The sequence below is a fragment of the Diabrotica virgifera genome, chromosome 5 (assembly GCF_917563875.1).
Source record: "Diabrotica virgifera virgifera chromosome 5, PGI_DIABVI_V3a".
In the NCBI taxonomy this organism is placed as follows: Eukaryota; Metazoa; Arthropoda; class Insecta; order Coleoptera; family Chrysomelidae; genus Diabrotica; species Diabrotica virgifera.
In genome coordinates, this window is record NC_065447.1 from 19700322 (window position 1) to 19718720 (window position 18399).

The 18399-nt window shown below is 32.4% G+C and overlaps 1 protein-coding gene across 3 annotated transcripts in view; it reads right to left on the bottom strand.

Moving 5' to 3' along the window:
- LOC114333801 (uncharacterized) overlaps positions 1 to 18399 on the bottom strand; it is a 67096-nt gene that overhangs the window by 41779 nt on the left and 6918 nt on the right. For all 3 annotated transcript variants that reach the window (XM_028283805.2, XM_028283803.2, XM_028283806.2), the window contains exons 3-4: positions 11977 to 12151; positions 11772 to 11845 (exon numbers count right to left, since the gene is read on the bottom strand). In XM_028283805.2, coding sequence (XP_028139606.2) covers positions 11772 to 11845; positions 11977 to 12151 — 249 coding nt within the window. The remainder of the gene's footprint in view (positions 1 to 11771; positions 11846 to 11976; positions 12152 to 18399) is intronic.

Genomic DNA, 18399 nt, shown 5'->3' on the forward strand with positions numbered 1-18399 from the left:
TGGATTTTGAAATGTTTGCATCTATATGAGACTTTTAGTCTGTTTTTGAAAGGCTTTGACCTTTGTATTTTTTGGTTGGCTCACCATGTTCTTGTAAGTATAACCAAACTTTGCTTTTCCCTTCGTCATCATTTTAACTTCAACATTTTGCTTTAATTAATGGGTATACTTATTTTATGTAACACTGATGATGCTCTTGTTACAGAGCGAAAACGTTTTGTTTCTATGTTTGTAGCCCTGTAGGGGCTTTTTAAACTAATATACCTTTTACCAAGACAAAAATTTTTTATTAAATTTTACTTTCATTTTATCTAACAATAAAACACTGAAAACTTTTGTTTTCAATACTACAACTGTAGTGACATTAATGTGTAATACATTTTGTGGAAGTATTGAAAATAAAAGTTTTTAGTGTTTTATTGTTAGAATAATGAAATAGATGATTAGAAAAGGACGCCAATAATAAATTCAAATTGATAATAACTAAAGAAAAACAGACACACCTTGTTTTTGAAACTTGTTGTAATGGTATGTCTATTTAAAATTGAAATCAAATAGTGTTTGCTTGTGATAAGATTCCTTCATGAATTCTTGGAATGATTCAGAACATCATTAGTGCCTTCAAATTATCTCCCCTTGTAGTCACTTGGGACTAGATAGAGACAAATTGTAGTCAAGTGCAAACTATAGAAATTTTCTATTAAACTTATCTCAATCATAATGTATGTATATGTATGTATTGTTTTTATGTATGTATAATGTATGTATCACGCTTCTCTTAGTTCTTATCAAAGCATTGAGTATTTGATTTCAATTTTAAACGAGGGTCATTTGATGGGTCTTTGCACATGTATGACATTATTTAAGAATTATTTATATCAGGTCCGTTTTCTGCTCATCAGCAAATTCATAAAATCTTAAAATCTTTACTGATAAGTAAAAAGGTCTTAAGTCAAAAGTATCGATTTTGATAAGTTTTTCAGTACATATGTTAAAAAAATTGATAGAAATAAAAAGTACTTAACACAAATCGACTTACTCAGTCATCACTAAAGTCCGGATTATAAGCATTTTGCTTTTTTTGCTTATAATTAGGATTTTTAGTAAAAATGCTTATTTTAAAAATACGTTGCTTATCTTTGTTTATTTTACTTCTTAAGATAAACTATAGTTAAATTGCATGTATATTTCCTGCCTTGCAAAATTCTATGAAGTATACAGAGCTACAAAACTCTAATAATTCAATAAACCATAAGAATTTCAATCCCTTAGGCTTAGGAGATAAACCGAACACCCATCGTTATACCTGTCCATGTAATAAACTAATATTTATCTGCAGACAGCCCAAATTTATTATATTGTTGTAAAATAGATACTTTTCTCAGAGAATATTCTATCATTCAGTATCGGTATACAGTAGAACCTCGATTATCCGTCAGGGCACCGGACCAAGGGTAAGACGGCTAACAGAATATTAAAAAAAAAATTATAGTACAACTCTCAAATTTCATTTGTATGGTTTCTTTAACAATATAGAGATTTGTGTTCGTACAATCGAATCAATTTAAAATATTCTAAAATCTTTGTTTTTTTTACTGTTGCTACACATGTTGCGATGGCTGAATTTCTTAATGGGCATAAGATCATGCAATCTACTTTATTGGCTTCTTCTTGTTGAGAATACCACTGGATGAATTATTGCATATGCGATGCAGCTTCTCTATATTATTTCGCAAATATTTGTCAGTTACAATAGGTTCATCAACATAGCTACAGTCAAATTCCAAGTCTGTGTCAGCTTCTGAATCTGTTTGGTCCGCCTTTGTTGCCATTTCAACGATTTATTTATCTGTCGGCAATGGATAGCCGTTTGTGTCCTCATCACAAATCAAATTAACTTTTTTTTTTATTTTTTTTCCATTAAAATTTTTGCTTATGTAGTCAATCCAACTTCTGTATCTACCCTGACGGTTAACAGAGGTGACGGTTAATGGAGAGACGGATAATCGAGGTTCCACTGTATTTGTCTAAATTTAAATACGCACCAATCACATCTGCAGATGTTGAAAGAACTTTTTCTACGTATAAATATAGAAGACCTAGCTTTTTACGAGAAAATTTTGAAAAATATAGTCTTGTTAATTGTTTTTTTGCTAATGGCCATGAATAAAAAATATATTTAATTTTTTGATTATATACAGTTTAACACTTTTGTAATTTTTTATTTATTGTTAATAATACAATAATTAAAAATAAATGTAATTTAATGTTAATGTCCTTTATTCATATTTATATCATTATATCCATGTTCACCACACGTTTTTTTCTTGACCCTTGCTTATTTCATAAAAACTTTGCTTATTTTTGCGACATTTTTTGCTTATATACGTACTTATTTTCATCTTTCTGTCATGCTTATAATCCGGACTTTAGTCTCACTATTTTGAAATTATGTATCTATTAAATTCAACTAGGCGTTGAAATTCAATGACGTTTCATCGCTTTTTGTCGATTTTTTTAACATGTTAAAAACTCAGTAAAAATCGACATTTTTGACTTAATACCTTTTTACTTATCAGTACAGAAATTAGGGTTGGGTGATTGATCTGAAGAACAGTAATGAAACTGGGAATTTTCAGTTTTCACAATGTAAACATGACGGTGATTTTCTTTATAACTATTTTTTTATTATTTAAATTTATTTTGGTGCTTTGAAGTTATTTATATTCAGGCATAAGCTCCAACTAATATTCTAACATCTAAATAATTTGATAAATCCTAATTCTCACATCAACGACATAAATTTGAGGTACATCTTTTAATTTACAACATAACTGAATGGAGATACATGTGCAAAGACTCATTGGAGCCAAATCTAGATGATACAAATATTTTTGAATTTTTGAACAAATTGAACTCTATAATCTAACAATTTTTTTGTCTCCAAATACTACCATATACAATTTAACTAGAATCTGTATCACAATATTTTAATTACAAAATGTCTTACATATCTGTGGCTTGGTGCTAAAAGGACCATAGTCGATGTAAAATTCAACCAAAAAGCTGTATATTAGTGTAATGGTGCTTCTGCTTGCTCTTGTACACTCGATTATAATAATACACGGCTTTTTGGTTGAATTTTATATTGACAAAACAGCAAATAATTGACATTGGGCCCCTTTTAGCCCCAAGCCAAACAGCAATAATGTGAAGGTTTCAAAAAAAGATACTTTTCTATGATTATGGCATAGGAGACATGGAATCATATGCCCCCAAAAATATTTTTCATAGTGACATTTGTTCAAAGGGAGGTATAGAAAATATAGTTCTCAAAACTAGAATTACATTGTGAGAAAATGACAAGAAAATAATAGTTGAAAAATTGTATTGTTGTAAATTAATATAAATAGGTATGTAATACTTTGCCAAAAGTATTAATGAAGAAAAGGAAGAAGTTTTATCAATAAAAAACAGATAGTCTTTGTATTGAAAAAAAACATTGTTAAGAATGATTTGGGGAATATTTTATCAAAAAAATTTTTAGAAAAATGGCAACCAAGAGCATAAAATCAGAATAGTGCCGAGGGATTACTCAAATGATTATAAGCAGTGATAAAAAGAATAAGAGCCTTAAGCTACTACATGTTCTCCACTTTGTATGAAATGGAAAGCTGGACACTAAAATTAGAGAACATAAAGAAGTTGGAAGCATTTGAGATGTGGTGCTGTAGAAGGATTTTGAAAATACCATGGATCCAACGAGTTACGAATGAAGAAGTTTTAAGAAGGGTACAAAAGGATTGCGAGGTGATAAAAAACATCAAAACAAGAAAGATGGAATATTTGCAGGGCAAAATTAAGGGGAAAAGATCCCTAGGTAGAAGAAGAATTTCCTGGCTGAGAAACTTAAGAGAGTGGGTGTCGTTGCAGCTCAGTAGACTTTTCAGAGCAGCCGCCAATAAGGTACGGATAGCTGTGATGATAGCCAACCTCCGATAGGAGAAGGAACTAAATACCAAAAATATGTAGTAAATACTTGAAACTTAAACACAAATGTTCTAGGATCGAGCATCAATACATGGGATCTATAAGAGTGTGGTCAAAACAAAAACTATAAACCAGTCAATGAATATTACATATACCCAAAGGAACTGGAGAGAAAGTGTAGATAAGTTGAGCAATTGATTTTGGTAACCATTTATGAAAAGAAGAAGTTCGGTGTCATCATGGGACAGGAAGATGTGAATCTTTTTACCCGGTGTAATATGGGAAGTTAACCAAAACCAAAGTTAAGAACAAGAAGTTGCAAAATTGAAATGGAGATTTGCTGGACACAATATAAGACAAAAAGAAGACTGATGGAACAAAATTCTTATAAATTGGAGACTGTGGGAATATAAACAAAGCAGAGGAAGGCCCCAAATGACATGGACAGATGATATCAAGAAGCATTTTTAACTATTTAGAATGGGAAATAAGCCACAATATTATTAAAAAATGATTTTTATTAACGTTTCGACGCCCAAATCGGGTGCCGTTGTCAAAATACAAAATACTATTAACATAAACAAAAATGTTGTTGCTTAGTAAAAAAATTCTTCTAATAATTTATTTAATTTGACTCATTTATATCGGCAATTCAGATACATATGATACATTTTAAAGTAGAAGACTTTAAAATGATATTGCCAATATTTATGAGTTGCGTTCCTGGGACGACTTTACTGAAAGATAGTTCATTCGATTACATGAAATCAACCCCAACTCAAGAATATCCGTCACAAAAAAATCATCATAGCATGTGATCTGTCTTTAAAAAGACAACCACATGCAACGATGACATTAAAATTAAAATTAGTAAGACAATAGTCGAGTTAGTACATATTTTATATTTTGGTATTACTTATATATCCATGTATTATTGATATTATTTATAATTTAAACAAAATTATAGTAAAGTCAGAATTTGGTATTAATTTTGAGAGTAAATTAAATGTAAGACCAAATACTTACGATGTCGGGATAGTATCACGAGGTTTTTCCTGGTTTTCCCACGTGATTTACTATGAGATCTCTAACGCGAGAATTTTAATGTCACTGTTGCATGTGGTTGTCTTTTTAAAGACAGATCACATGCTATGATGATTTTTTTGTGACGGATATTCTTGAGTTGGGGTTGATTTCATGTAATCGAATGAACTATCTTTCAGTAAAGTCGTCCCAGGAACGCAACTCATAAATATTGGCAATATCATTTTAAAGTCTTCTACTTTAAAATGTATCATATGTATCTGAATTGCCGATATAAATGAGTCAAATTAAATAAATTATTAGAAGAATTTTTTTACTAAGCAACAACATTTTTGTTTATGTTAATAGTATTTTGTATTTTGACAACGGCACCCGATTTGGGCGTCGAAACGTTAATAAAAATCATTTTTTAATAATATTGTGGCTTATTTCCCATTCTAAATAGTTAAAATTGTAAAAATGCCACAAGAAAATAGCTTCAGAACAACATCAAGAAGCATGTGGGCTTTAGGTGGGTAACTGTAGCGACAGGGAGAGAAGAATGGAAAAGGAGTGGGGAGGCCTATGTCCAAGGATGGACCGAAAAAGGCTAATTAGATAGAATATGGGAAGTAGTAAAGTAAGCATTTCGTTTAGAGAAGTGCCGAATGTGAAGGTGAAGAGAAGCTATGCTGCATGTCACCAAGCTACAGTGCCGGCAAAAAAAATCTACATTGTCAAATAAATCACCAAATTTGAAGACAATTTGCATGCGTTCTGTCTGCGCTTGGAGGGGAGGGTAGGGGAGGGGGATAGCGTACTTGCGACGGCAATTATCTGTAGTTTACGGACTGCTTGGCTTATTTAGAGTCTTCTGCGCATTTGCACTGTAAACAGTTGGCTTTTTGGGGGTAGTCAGTGTTAAACTTCTTCTCATTTACCGCGTAAAGTTTGAGATCGTCAAATTCTAAATTGAACTGAGAAATATGGGTCGAAAGAAACTCACAAAAGAGGAGAAGGTTCGTGCTTTAACATTGCTGGAGAAAGGAGACTCTGTAATTAGCGTAGCACGTGATATTGGTGGTTAAAGAGGGGCTATTTATCAACAGCTGCAACGTTTCAGTTGATAAATAGCCCCTCTTGAAGCACCAATATCACGTGCTACAGTAATTACAGAGTCTCCTTTCTCCAGCAATGTTAAAGCACGAACCTTCTCCTCTTTTGTGAGTTTCTTTCGACCCATATTTGTCAGTTCAATTTAGAATTTGACGATCTCAAACTTTACGCGGTAAATGAGAAGAAGTTTAACACTGACTACCCCCAAAAAGCCAACTGTTTACAGTGCAAATGCGCAGAATACCCTAAATAAGCCAAGCAGTCCGTAAACTACAGATAATTGCCGTCGCAAGTACGCTATCCCCCTCCCCTACCCTCCCCTCCAAGCGCAGACAGAACGCATGCAAATTGTCTTCAAATTTGGTGATTTATGTGGCAATGTAAAGATTTTTTTTTGCCGGCACTGTATTAAGTGAATGTCACCAACTCTTTTCAAAATCTATGTCAATGAAACGATTGACAATGAAATTCAATCCTATGGGAGTTTGAATTGGTTCCGGAAAAATCTTCACTCTTTTATTTGCAGAAAAACAGGTTGTCATTGATAAAGATGAGGACAATGAAAACTACTTTATAAAAAATTATTTGAAGAATACTCAAATCGGAGTTTGGAAATTAATGCTAAGAAAACTGAGTATCTTACAATAGGAAAACATGATGCAAAGGATAAAAACTGATGCAGGGGACATTAGGAGAATACAATATTGCTGATATTAAGGATTTCTGTTAAATGAATATGGAAGGATATTGCAGATATACAATATAAAATAGGACGAAATAAAGCTATAACAAGAAAGTTACATTTCCTACTATAGAATAAAAGTTTGTCAAATGAAGAGAAAGTTGTTCAAATCATTGGTAGAAATAATTGTAATATACAAAGCAGAAGTGTGGAAATTATCAGAAGGGAATAAAAGAAAAATTAATGTATGATTAAAACAGGGTTTTATAAAAGATGGGATAGAAATAAAACAGCCCGGGAATGGAAATATGAGAGGAATGCCACACGAAAGATTACTGAACCAAATTTATAATTGGGTCCTACAAAGTAGAAGAGGCCCTCTAACAAAAAGATCGAAAGAAGATATCGAAAGAAGCGATAAGCAAGGGAAATTAGGATGGACTCCTGTAATGATAAGAAGAATGGTAGGAGGCGTGCGAGAAGCATCCAACATAAATTTATATATAAGTACATTACAAAGTTAGCAATTGTTTTTGCTAATGTTATGTTTTAGATGATTGGCTCAATGTATAGAAGAAACTTAAGCTTGGATTCGAAATATATGATATTCAATGGGTTTACAATATGAAGAACTAATAAGAGCAACCAAGAAAGAGAAAAGTTTGCCTAGGTAATTCCCAACATTCATTAATTGAAAAGGGCCCCATAAGAAAATGTGTAATGTACTTTGTAATTTTTTAGGTTAGCATAGCTCTGATGCTTGAAAAACACCAAATTCCCTCAGTTAAAAAACTGAACACTACACAAACATAAATATTTTCGTTTTTCTTTAAATTTTATGTATATAAAATTATAACAATCTTTTGAATAAACTGATTCAAATTGTAACAACATAGACTACTAACATTAACAGCATGTTTATTCAAATGATATATTTTTTCCTAATGGTGGTTTCCAAAACTATATGGTGGCGAAAAAGGAAGCGAAAGTAGCAGTAGCAAAAGCCAAAGCAGAAGCGTATTCAAACCTATATGATCAACTTGATACCAGGGAAGGCGAAACGAAGATATATAAAATAGCCAAACAGAGAGCAAGGAAAGCAAAAGATTTTAATCAGATTAGATGTATCCGAGATGAAAATAATAAAATACTAGTTCACGAAAGGGAAGTCAAAAAGAGATGGAGAAAGTACTTTGACAGCTTATTAAATGAAGAATTTGACAGACAGCCTGTAGAGTCAACGGAGACAGTAGCAGCAATGGTCACCAAAATAACCAACGAGGAAGTGGCTCAAGCGCTTCAAAAAATAAAGAAAGGAAAAGCGGTAGGACCAGATGATATTCCTGGGGAAGTATGGAGAGCATTGGGAGAGACAGGAACAAGGTGGCTAGCAGGTCTATTTAATAGAATTATGGAAGTCGGACAAATGCCAGACGAATGGAGAAGCAGTATACTGGTACCTGTTTACAAAAACAAGGGAGATATACAACAATGTACAAACTACAGGGCTATAAAACTGCTTAGCCACACCATGAAAATATGGGAAAGAGTAATTGACAGACGGATACGTGAAGAGACCGAAATATCCGAGAATCAATTTGGCTTTATGCAGGGTAGATCAACAACAGATGCAATTTTCATTATAAGGCAGTTGATGGAAAAATACAGGAGTAAAGAAACAAACGCTCATATGGTATTCATTGATCTTGAGAAAGCATATGATAGAGTTCCTCGAGAGATTCTGTGGTGGGCACTCAATAAGAAAGGAGTCCCTGGTGAATATGTAAAGATTGTGAGGGATATGTATGAGGGAGTAACGACTAGTGTTAGGACAGGTGTGGGAGAGACTGATAAATTTCATGTGAAAGTAGGATTGCACCAAGGCTCTGTGCTTAGTCCGTATTTATTCTCATTAGTTTTGGACCAGATAACAGCGAAACTACAGGGTAACATTCCATGGTGCTTAATGTATGCTGATGATGTCGTGTTAGTAGGAAATAGTGAAAGAGACTTAGAACAAAAACTGGAACAGTGGAGACAAGCTCTGGAGGAAAAACGTTTAAAACTTAGTAGGACAAAAACAGAGTATTTGGAATGTTCATTTAAAGATGGAGCTACTACAAATAAAATGGTATCTTTGGATGGTGAAATGATTGTGAAAAGCAATAGTTTTAAGTACCTAGGATCGGTATTACAGAGTAATGGAGAAATAGATGGAGATGCATGCAGTAGAATTAGGGCTGGATGGATGAAGTGGAAAGAAGCGAGTGGTGTGTTGTGTGACAGAAAAATTCCAATGAAGCTGAAGGGAAAATTCTATAAAACAGCCATAAGACCGGCTATGATGTACGGGACTGAATGTTGGGCAGTGAAAAAGAAAGAGGAACAACGAATGCATGTGGCAGAAATGAGAATGCTTAGATGGATGAGTGGAGTGACAAAGAAGGATAAAATTAGAAATGAGTATATTAGGGGAAGTCTAGGTGTGGCACCAATTGATGCCAAAATGAGAGAGCATAGGTTAAGATGGTTCGGTCATGTTCAACGTCGAGACGTTAATCACCCAATACGAAGAATAGCTGAAGTGCACATTCCTGGAAGGAGTAGGAGAGGAAGACCAAAGAAGACCTGGGGGGAGGCGATAAGGCAGGACATGTTGGTAAAGGGGATTAACATTGATATGACCCAAGACAGAATTGTGTGGAGGAATGCAATTAGGGAAGCCGACCCCGCATAGGGATAAGGCAAAGAGAATGATGATATATTTTTTCCTAAGAGCAGAAACAGACGAACCACTCTGTAACGCTACGCTGTGGCGCCACAAAGTGGCTTAGACAGGCGATTTTGTAGCGCCAATGATTTTGTAATGGACGCTACTAGCAGTGAGGATCGACGACAGTGGGCTAGTGGCGTCCATTACAAAATCTTTGGCGCTACAAAATCGCCTGTCTAAGCCACTTTGTGGCGCCACAGAGTAGCGCTGCAGAGTGGTTCATCTGTTTCTACGCTAACAGTGACATCAATTACAATTCTTTTGCTATATTGTACTGAAGTTGAAAAATTTACAGGTTTACAATGGAGTTTAGCGTTCTCTTTTTTGTCTCCTTTTTCAAGCTACAAATTTTGTTCGAATATTTGTTTCAGATATCAGGAAAATGTTCACATTTGATGATAACATAGCAGTAATCGTAGATTTTACAAATGCATGAGCTTAAGATATAGTACAAACTGCAATACAGCCAAAAAAATGAAATGTACAAATGCAAGGCAATAATAATAAACTCACTCAAACACTGTAGATTTTTAAATAGGATTGGATCTTTAAGAAAAATGAGAGTATTTAACAGACATTATAAATGGGACAGATTTTTCTTTAAGTTTTGTAACCATATTTAGACAGAATTGCTAAAGTCATAAACAATTTATAATAGATTGCCAAAAATATGTCACAGCATTTTTTAATAGAGGACAAAGTGGAAAGAAGACAATAAAATAGTTACTTTTTGGAATGTCTATTTGGGACATCTTTACAGCATAATCAAATTCACTTTGTATTTGAGATTTGGATGCGCACTGTTGTTGACATTCGATTTTTCCACATTTTTCTGAATTTTATTTTGGTACCGTACAGGTATTTTACTTGGCGAGACATTACCAAGATTTCAAAAAATTTGGAAAAACCGATCTTTGGTCAACACCAGTGCGCATTCAAATCTCAAATACAAAGTGAATTCAGTTGCGCTATAAAACTTACACTTTCATAAAAACTGTTAAAATGAACAGGAACGAAACAATAGTTAAGTAAGAAGATTTCAGTTCTTGTTCAATACTATTAAAACTTTTATGAAAGTACAATGGTCTTAGAAATTTGCCCTAAAGACACTCATTTTCGCATTGGCTCATAAATACTTGTTTAATGTAAACTTATAAAAAAAACTTATTTAATGTATATTTTTGATATTTGAAGCTTAACTCAAACTCTTTTTTATGTAAAATCTCTGTAGAATTTCTTTAATAAGTTGAATTTAAAATCATCAGCTGAAAAAGCATCTGTAACACTGTTATCCTTTGTATTGCCAATATTATTTGAGAAACACTTATATCTAGAGTACTTCGGGCTTAGGGTTAAACTCTGTAGTGATATAGCAATATAAAAAAAATTGACAAAAAAATGTGTTTTTGCTAAATACTTTATTATAACATTTCAAGTTGCCAAATCTCTGGGTGTGTTTGCAAGTATAGCTAAAACAGGACAATCTAACAAAGAAATAAAAGATTCGAAAAATTGCAGTCAACTCTACATTTTGGCTGAAAATTCTTTTGAGAGTACTTAAGTACTATACTTTTACATGTTCCAATTATAAATAATAATAATTTTTAGTTTTCGAGATATAATTTTTTTAAAAAGTCACTTTTTTTACTCACAAGACCTATGTAACCCCTTAATAATCAGATTAACTATTGTTATATCACTACAGAAATATACCACCAATTTTAAATCTATTTATAAATATTTTTATTTAATTTATATTGGAAATGTGTTTCAATAAAAATAGGTTACTGAAAATAATCAGTTACATTAAATATGATTAGGAAACTTTTAAAATTGCCAATATAAATCATTACAGCTATAGTATATACATACTACACAAATTTAAATTAATCCAAAACTAGAAATAAAATAAAAACTTACAAATACAAAGCTTTGTTGGTATGGTAAAAACCTTACATTATTTAAAGCAATTGAGAATAGAATTAATCCTGAACAGTTTTACAGCTAGAAATGAATAAATGTAAACAATTTAAGTTAAAAATTGAAATTAAACAAATTTGTAACGGTTTTTGAAAGCTACACAAAGTATCTATTTAAAAATTAGTCTGATAAAAGGCCAGCCATATTCTCTTAGTTATTCAGATTTGCACAAGCTAAAAATTGTGTATGTTTGAAAAAAGCTAATACCAAGCTAGTTGTTCCGTGAAGGTCGTTTCCTTGTTGAGATCCTTTGGTGGGTGTCTTCTGAAGTGCAGGCGAACCTAATATGAACAACTTATTTAGACAAGTGTCAGCTTATCGCAGCAAGCCAAATGGTTCATTGTTTTTTTTTGTTATTTTTTTGGCAAGCTGCATCAATGAAAATCAATTTTTAAATCAATTATATACCAACCTTTGATGATTGACGATGTAGTACTGTTTAGACCATTGGTAGATTGCTGCATGGCATTTTCTATTTCTTTGTGTATGGGATTATTTGGATCCGCTAAATCAAAGAGAGGCTGGATCACCTCTGGTGGAAATACACTATTTTTTTGCCACAGGTTTAAGACCCTGATGATTTTACTCTGGAAAAACAAAAAATACAATATTAAACACTGTAAATGAATATCGTTAAACTGTTTCTTATGATGTTGGGAAAACAAATGTTAACACGTTTGCTACCAAGGGCTACTTAAGTTTCGTCCTCATAACCATAGCTAATTAAATTGCCAGTATGTACCGGGTGTCCCAATAAGAATGGCTCTCGGCCATATCTCAGGAACCGTTTATAGTACAGCTTTGAGAAAAAAATATTTATAACAAAAGTTGCCTCGAGAAAAGTCTGGAAATTATTTTCATAATTGTAGGTCCACCGCTAGAGGGCGTAATTGAATATCAAAAAGTAAAAAATCAAAATTTACAAAATTTACCTAATGAAAGGGCACTGGAAATCCAATCATCGTATTCTTCATAAAATTCTTCGCATATTTGATTTTACAAGTTTAAGTCTACCTTTGCAAATAAAAGGTGGGGGTGAGTGGGAACCTTCTTACGAAAAAATGGCTGTAAGTCCGGTTCTGCTAAATCGAATTTGCATACTTGGTCTTGTTGAAAACGGCTCTTTTTCGTCAATGTAAGTGTCTTATTTTCGAAATAGCTTAATAAGTAATATGCAAGCTAGGAGGCGTTATTTAATTATTTTCCAAAATATAGTTTTCTTTGGAAAATATTAAATACAAGTATGCATTTTTAATTCTACATTGCAAAATTAGACCAAATTAGCAACATAACATCGAAAACCGCATGTCGATAACCTTTTTCTATCTCAAGATATCTTAAGAAATGTGTAAATTTTAAACATAACTGTTATTGTCACCGGTAAACGAGGTTAAGGAAAAGTAGTGTGCTATGGAAAAAAACAAATAAACATTTTCCAAATGTAAACGCATATAATTAATTAAAACAACAATAAGACAAACAACACTATAAAATATAACAAAGAAATAAAAGCAACTACTTACTTAGTCTTAGTGACTGCCTAAATGTTCAAATTGTTATCCAACAAATATAATAGCAACAGATTTAACTGATTTAGACTTTTATTTATGGGGACGGATTAAAGACCTTGTTTTTGCCGCTAGGCCACAGAATAACTAACCATACAGAAGCGAAACTGACTGTCGTTTCCATTGATTGTGTGGGAACCGAAATATTTAACCTTGAGCCCTAGTTACAGAATGGAACTTGATGTTCTAAGGAATAGACCAATTCAAATGATGTGATATTTTGACAAGTAGTTATTAATTAATTTTGAAATATAAAATTTAACTATAAAATATAAATAAACTATAAAATAAAACATATATAAATATAAAATTTAACTAAAAACAACTCTCACTGTCAGTCTAAAAGTGAGGTTATACCAGTTACATTGACACATGAGCATGAAAATTATGTTACCATTTTGGGCCTGAGTTTCGCTTCTGTATGGTTAGTTATTCTGTGGCTAGGCCCACTACTCAAGAAAACATGATCTAATCTAGAATCTAGAGAAAATAAACGCCATTCAAAGCATTGCGAAAGCAGAAATTAAGACTGCTGTTCAATCTACTCTTGAAAGAGTAAATGCTTGCATCGAAAATGATGGGCAACAATTTGAACATTTAGGTCGTCACTAAGTAGTTGCTTTTATTTCTTTGCTATATTTTATAGTGTGTTTGTCTTATTGTTGTTTTAATTAATTATATACGTTTAGGTACATCTGGAAAATGTTTATTTGTTTTTTCCATAACACACTACTTTTCCTTAACTTCGTTTACCAGTGACATTAACAGTTGTTTAAAATTTACACATTTCTTAAGATACCTCTAGATAGAAAAAAGGTATCGACATGCGGTTTTCGGTATTATGTTGCTAAGGGCCGGTTGTTCAAACGTTAATCAAAAATGATCATTATCAAATATTTAATTACTGTCACAACTGTCAATATCAACTTTGATTGGGTTGCTGAAAACATAATTATTGATTACAATTATGAAATTAGTTAATCAATTATGTTAATAATTGTTATGTTAATTGATTAACTAATCTCATAATTATAATCAATTATGTTTTCAGCATCCCAACCAAAGTTGACATTGACAGTTGTGACAGTAATTAAATATTTGATAGTAATCATTGTTGATTAGCGTTCGAACAACCGGCCCTAATTTGATCTAATTTTGTAATACAGGATTAGAAATGCATATTTGTATTTAATATTCTCCAAAGAAAACTAGATTTCCGAAAATAATTAAATAACGCCTACTAGCTGGCATATTACTCATTAGGATATTTCGAAAATAAAACTCTTACATTGACGAAAAAGAGCTGTTTTCAACAAGACCAAGTATGCAAAATTCGATTTCGCAGAACCGGATTTACATCCATTTTCTCATAAGAAGGTTCCCACTCATCCCCACCTCTTATTTGCAAAGGTAGACTTAAACTTGTGAAATCAAATATGCACATAATTTTATGAAGAATATGATGATTGAATATCCAGTGCCCTTTCATAAGGTAAATTTTGTAAAAATTTGATTTTTTTAATTTTTGATATTCAATTATGCCCTCTAGCGGTGGACCTACAATTATGAAACTAATTTCCAGGCTTTTCCTGAGGCAACTTTTGTTATAAATATTTTTTTCTCAAAGCTCTACTATAAACGGTTCCTGAGATATGGCCGAGAGCCATTATTATTGGGACACCCGGTACAGTGCTGTCCTGGCTCATGGGTGAGACACTAGTCTATGAAAAAATTTATTTGGCTCATATATAAGTCGCTTGGTAGCGAATGTGTTAAACAAATCATATTTTTATAGAGGTGAAATAGACTGGGGAAGGTTGACACTTAACTAGGGCAATAGCACCACTGATGATGCTGATATTATTATGGCCCGGTTGTTCAAATGCTAATCAAGAAGTCGATTATAATTAAGTCCTCTTAACAACCATCAAATAACAACACCCCTCGTTCGTACGTCAATCAGTTGATTGTATTCAATTATTTTAATTATCATTATGATAATTAACATAATTGATTGATTAATTAATTATTAATTTACATAACAATTATTAACATAATTATTGATTAATAAATCTCATAATTGTAATCAATTATGTTTTCAGCAACCCAAACAAAGTTGACATGACAGTTGGTGATAGTAATTAAATATTTGATAATGATCCGTTCATTCTATTTTTCATTAGCGTTCGAACAACCGGCCCTAAATATCACAATCACATTAGTTCAGATTATTGGTTATTGTAAAAATATATCAACAGTTTTTTGTAGTTGACACTTTTTCTGAACCTTTCAGGTTCTCTTTAACACATTCCCTACCAAGAGGGTATTTAAGTTTCGTCCTCATAGACCATCTATTTAAATTGCTGATATGTTTCACATAGACTATAGAGCAATGTCTCAAGAGTGAGACACTGGTCTGGTGTTTGCGAAAAATCAATGTGGCTCATATATGAGTCGCTTGGTAGCCAATATATTAAATAACCCTTAATAATAATTTTTAAATAATCAAGTTTCCCTTATTTTCTTAGTAAGAACCAAAATCTTCTAGTTCTCTTGGCCCATTTTTCACCCTCCACTGTTAGTGATGAAGGAGACTAAGGGCCGGTTGTTGGAAAACTAATCAACATTGATCACTATCAAATATTTAATTACTGTCACCACTGTCAATGTCAACTTTGGTTGGGTTGCTGAAAACATAGTTAATTATAATTATGAGGTTAGTTAGTCAATTAACATAACAATTATTAACATAATTGATTAACTAATTTCATAATTCTCATCAATAAATATGTTTTCGGCAACCCAACCAAAGTTGACATTGACAGTTGTGACAGTAATTAAGTATTTGATAGTGATCAATGTTGATTAGCGTTCGAACAACCGGCCTTATGTAATTAAATTGTCTAACCACTTCATAACCTGCCATGTTTCTTATCTTTGTTTGGTATGGCAAAATGGGATATGGGTATGGAACATTAAAATCATAAGTACAGTGGAACCCCGATAAGTCGGCCCCCGATAACTCGGAAGTCCGGCTAACCCGGACCGATTTTCATCAGACAAACATTTTGATTTTCAGTACATTTGTATTTTGATGACACCGGATTTGGGCGTCTAAACGTTAACAAATATTTTTCAATTTAATTGTGGCTTATTTCCCATCAAAATATAGTTAATTATTATCAGATAAACATTTCAACAATAAAAATGTATGTAATATAATATTTGAGAGATAATTTGTATTTGTGTAATTTGAACTATACGATAGTAAAAATGACTCATGGCACACGCCGGCAGAAACAACAGGCACCTGTCTGTAGTATTCCTTTACATATTTATTTCAAACTGTCGTGGCATTGTGTAAAAAAGACTAAAAGACTATTAAAAAAAATTCTTTTTTAAACAATGGTCTTTAGTTTTCACTGTTATTAAATAACATAAAATCGTTCTGATTGTGGCGACTGTATTGTGTGTAGTACAGTCTTGTATTGTTCGCTTCCATTTGTGTTTGCGTGTTTTTAGTAATTTAGATGTGTAGGTACTGTGCATATTTATATATATTTCATGTTATTTCAATTCTAATGGAGTTTATCTGTAAGTATACCATATTTTATTAATTTTTACCATATTCTCCGGCTAACCCGGATCAGCCGCAGTCCCGATTAATCCGAGTTATCGAGGTTCCACTGTATGTCTATAATAGTATACATAATATATGACAAATTAGAGATTGCATACTATAGGCATATAGGAAAAGAAATTAAATATACTTAAATAGCCTATTGCAAATCCCTTATTTAGACAAAATGAAAATAAGTAGGTAAATAAATAAGATATGGACAAGAATTGTGCAATTACTAAACCTTTTTTAACAGGACAATATTCTGGTGGATTTTTTTTAAATGTACTAACAGGTGAAAAACCAGATAAGTTACCTCTAAAACAAATAATGAATTCAGAGAAAAAATGGGAAAATTTTTCGTCCCTGCTCAGACAAAAAAAGACAAATTTGATATTCTCAATATAAGAGTATCATCCACAGCCACATAATGCATCAACATTAAGGATGAAGATTACAATATTAACACAAACTAAAGTTAAACATGGACATGAACAGAAAAATATAAATCTTCCCTGGGCTTTTTAGTATATAACATCATTATACAGTGATGAGCGCGCTGATAACCGGCAAAATAGCTCAAAAGATGGAAAATGTATTAAGTTGTAAGATAAAAAGAAATGAAACTACTGGAGGTGGGATTTTATCGGTATTAACTTATAATTTACATTACCATTATGGATAGTTTCCACCTTTATAACTTTAAACGTCAGCTAGTTTACCTCGGTCATAATTCTAATTCTACGTATGACGTTTCTTCAAACTCAGATTTATCAGGTTATGTACCTCTTCTTCTTTTTGGTTTATTGGCCTCTACCTGCATGGGTATTTTGGCCAGCTCATTCTCTCAGAATAAAGAAAAAATCCCTTAATAATCTACATCTACATTTATAGTTAATATCGGACAAATACAACAAAGTTAAAAACTTTTCTCGCTCAGGAATAACTACCGACTATTACATAATCTGCTTCTACTTCTTCTTCACCTTCTTTGATTAATTGGCAATTTTAGGTTGTTATGGCACAAATAAAACAGAGGTAAAAACTTTCATCTGACACAAATAGACGTCAAACCGAAATTTAATTTCAAACTAAAACTGTCGATTATTCCAAACTAAAATAATAAAACACACAAGAAGCATCAGGTCCTAAAACTAAACATTTCCAAATTCACAAATACCTATAACGAAACCATTTGACTGAGTGCCAATTAACTAAGTATAAAATAAATAATATTAAATTCCATAAACTGCCACATGAAAATGCTGCACTGATTCTTAGAAGCATTTCCCGAACTTCTAATCTGATTCTCCTCCATACAACTACTGAAGTGGGCTCTAGTGAACGTTAAATTAAACTATAACACTTCGAGTTCGAGAAGTGGTTTTCTACGGTAAACAGAAACTTTTTGCTGAAAAAACAATTCGTGGAAATCATGGTTTTAACGGTAGAAGAAAAAGTGCAAATTGTTGTCTGGCATGCTAATGGATTACCAGAGAACATGATCAGACAACAATTTAGAGATATGTACCCAAATAGGCCAACACCAACACGATCGACAATTCAGTCTATTGTACGTAATTTTTTAAATTATGGATCCGTGTTTACTCCAAGAGGAATTCGTAGACGACGAGAGGTAAACCCAGAT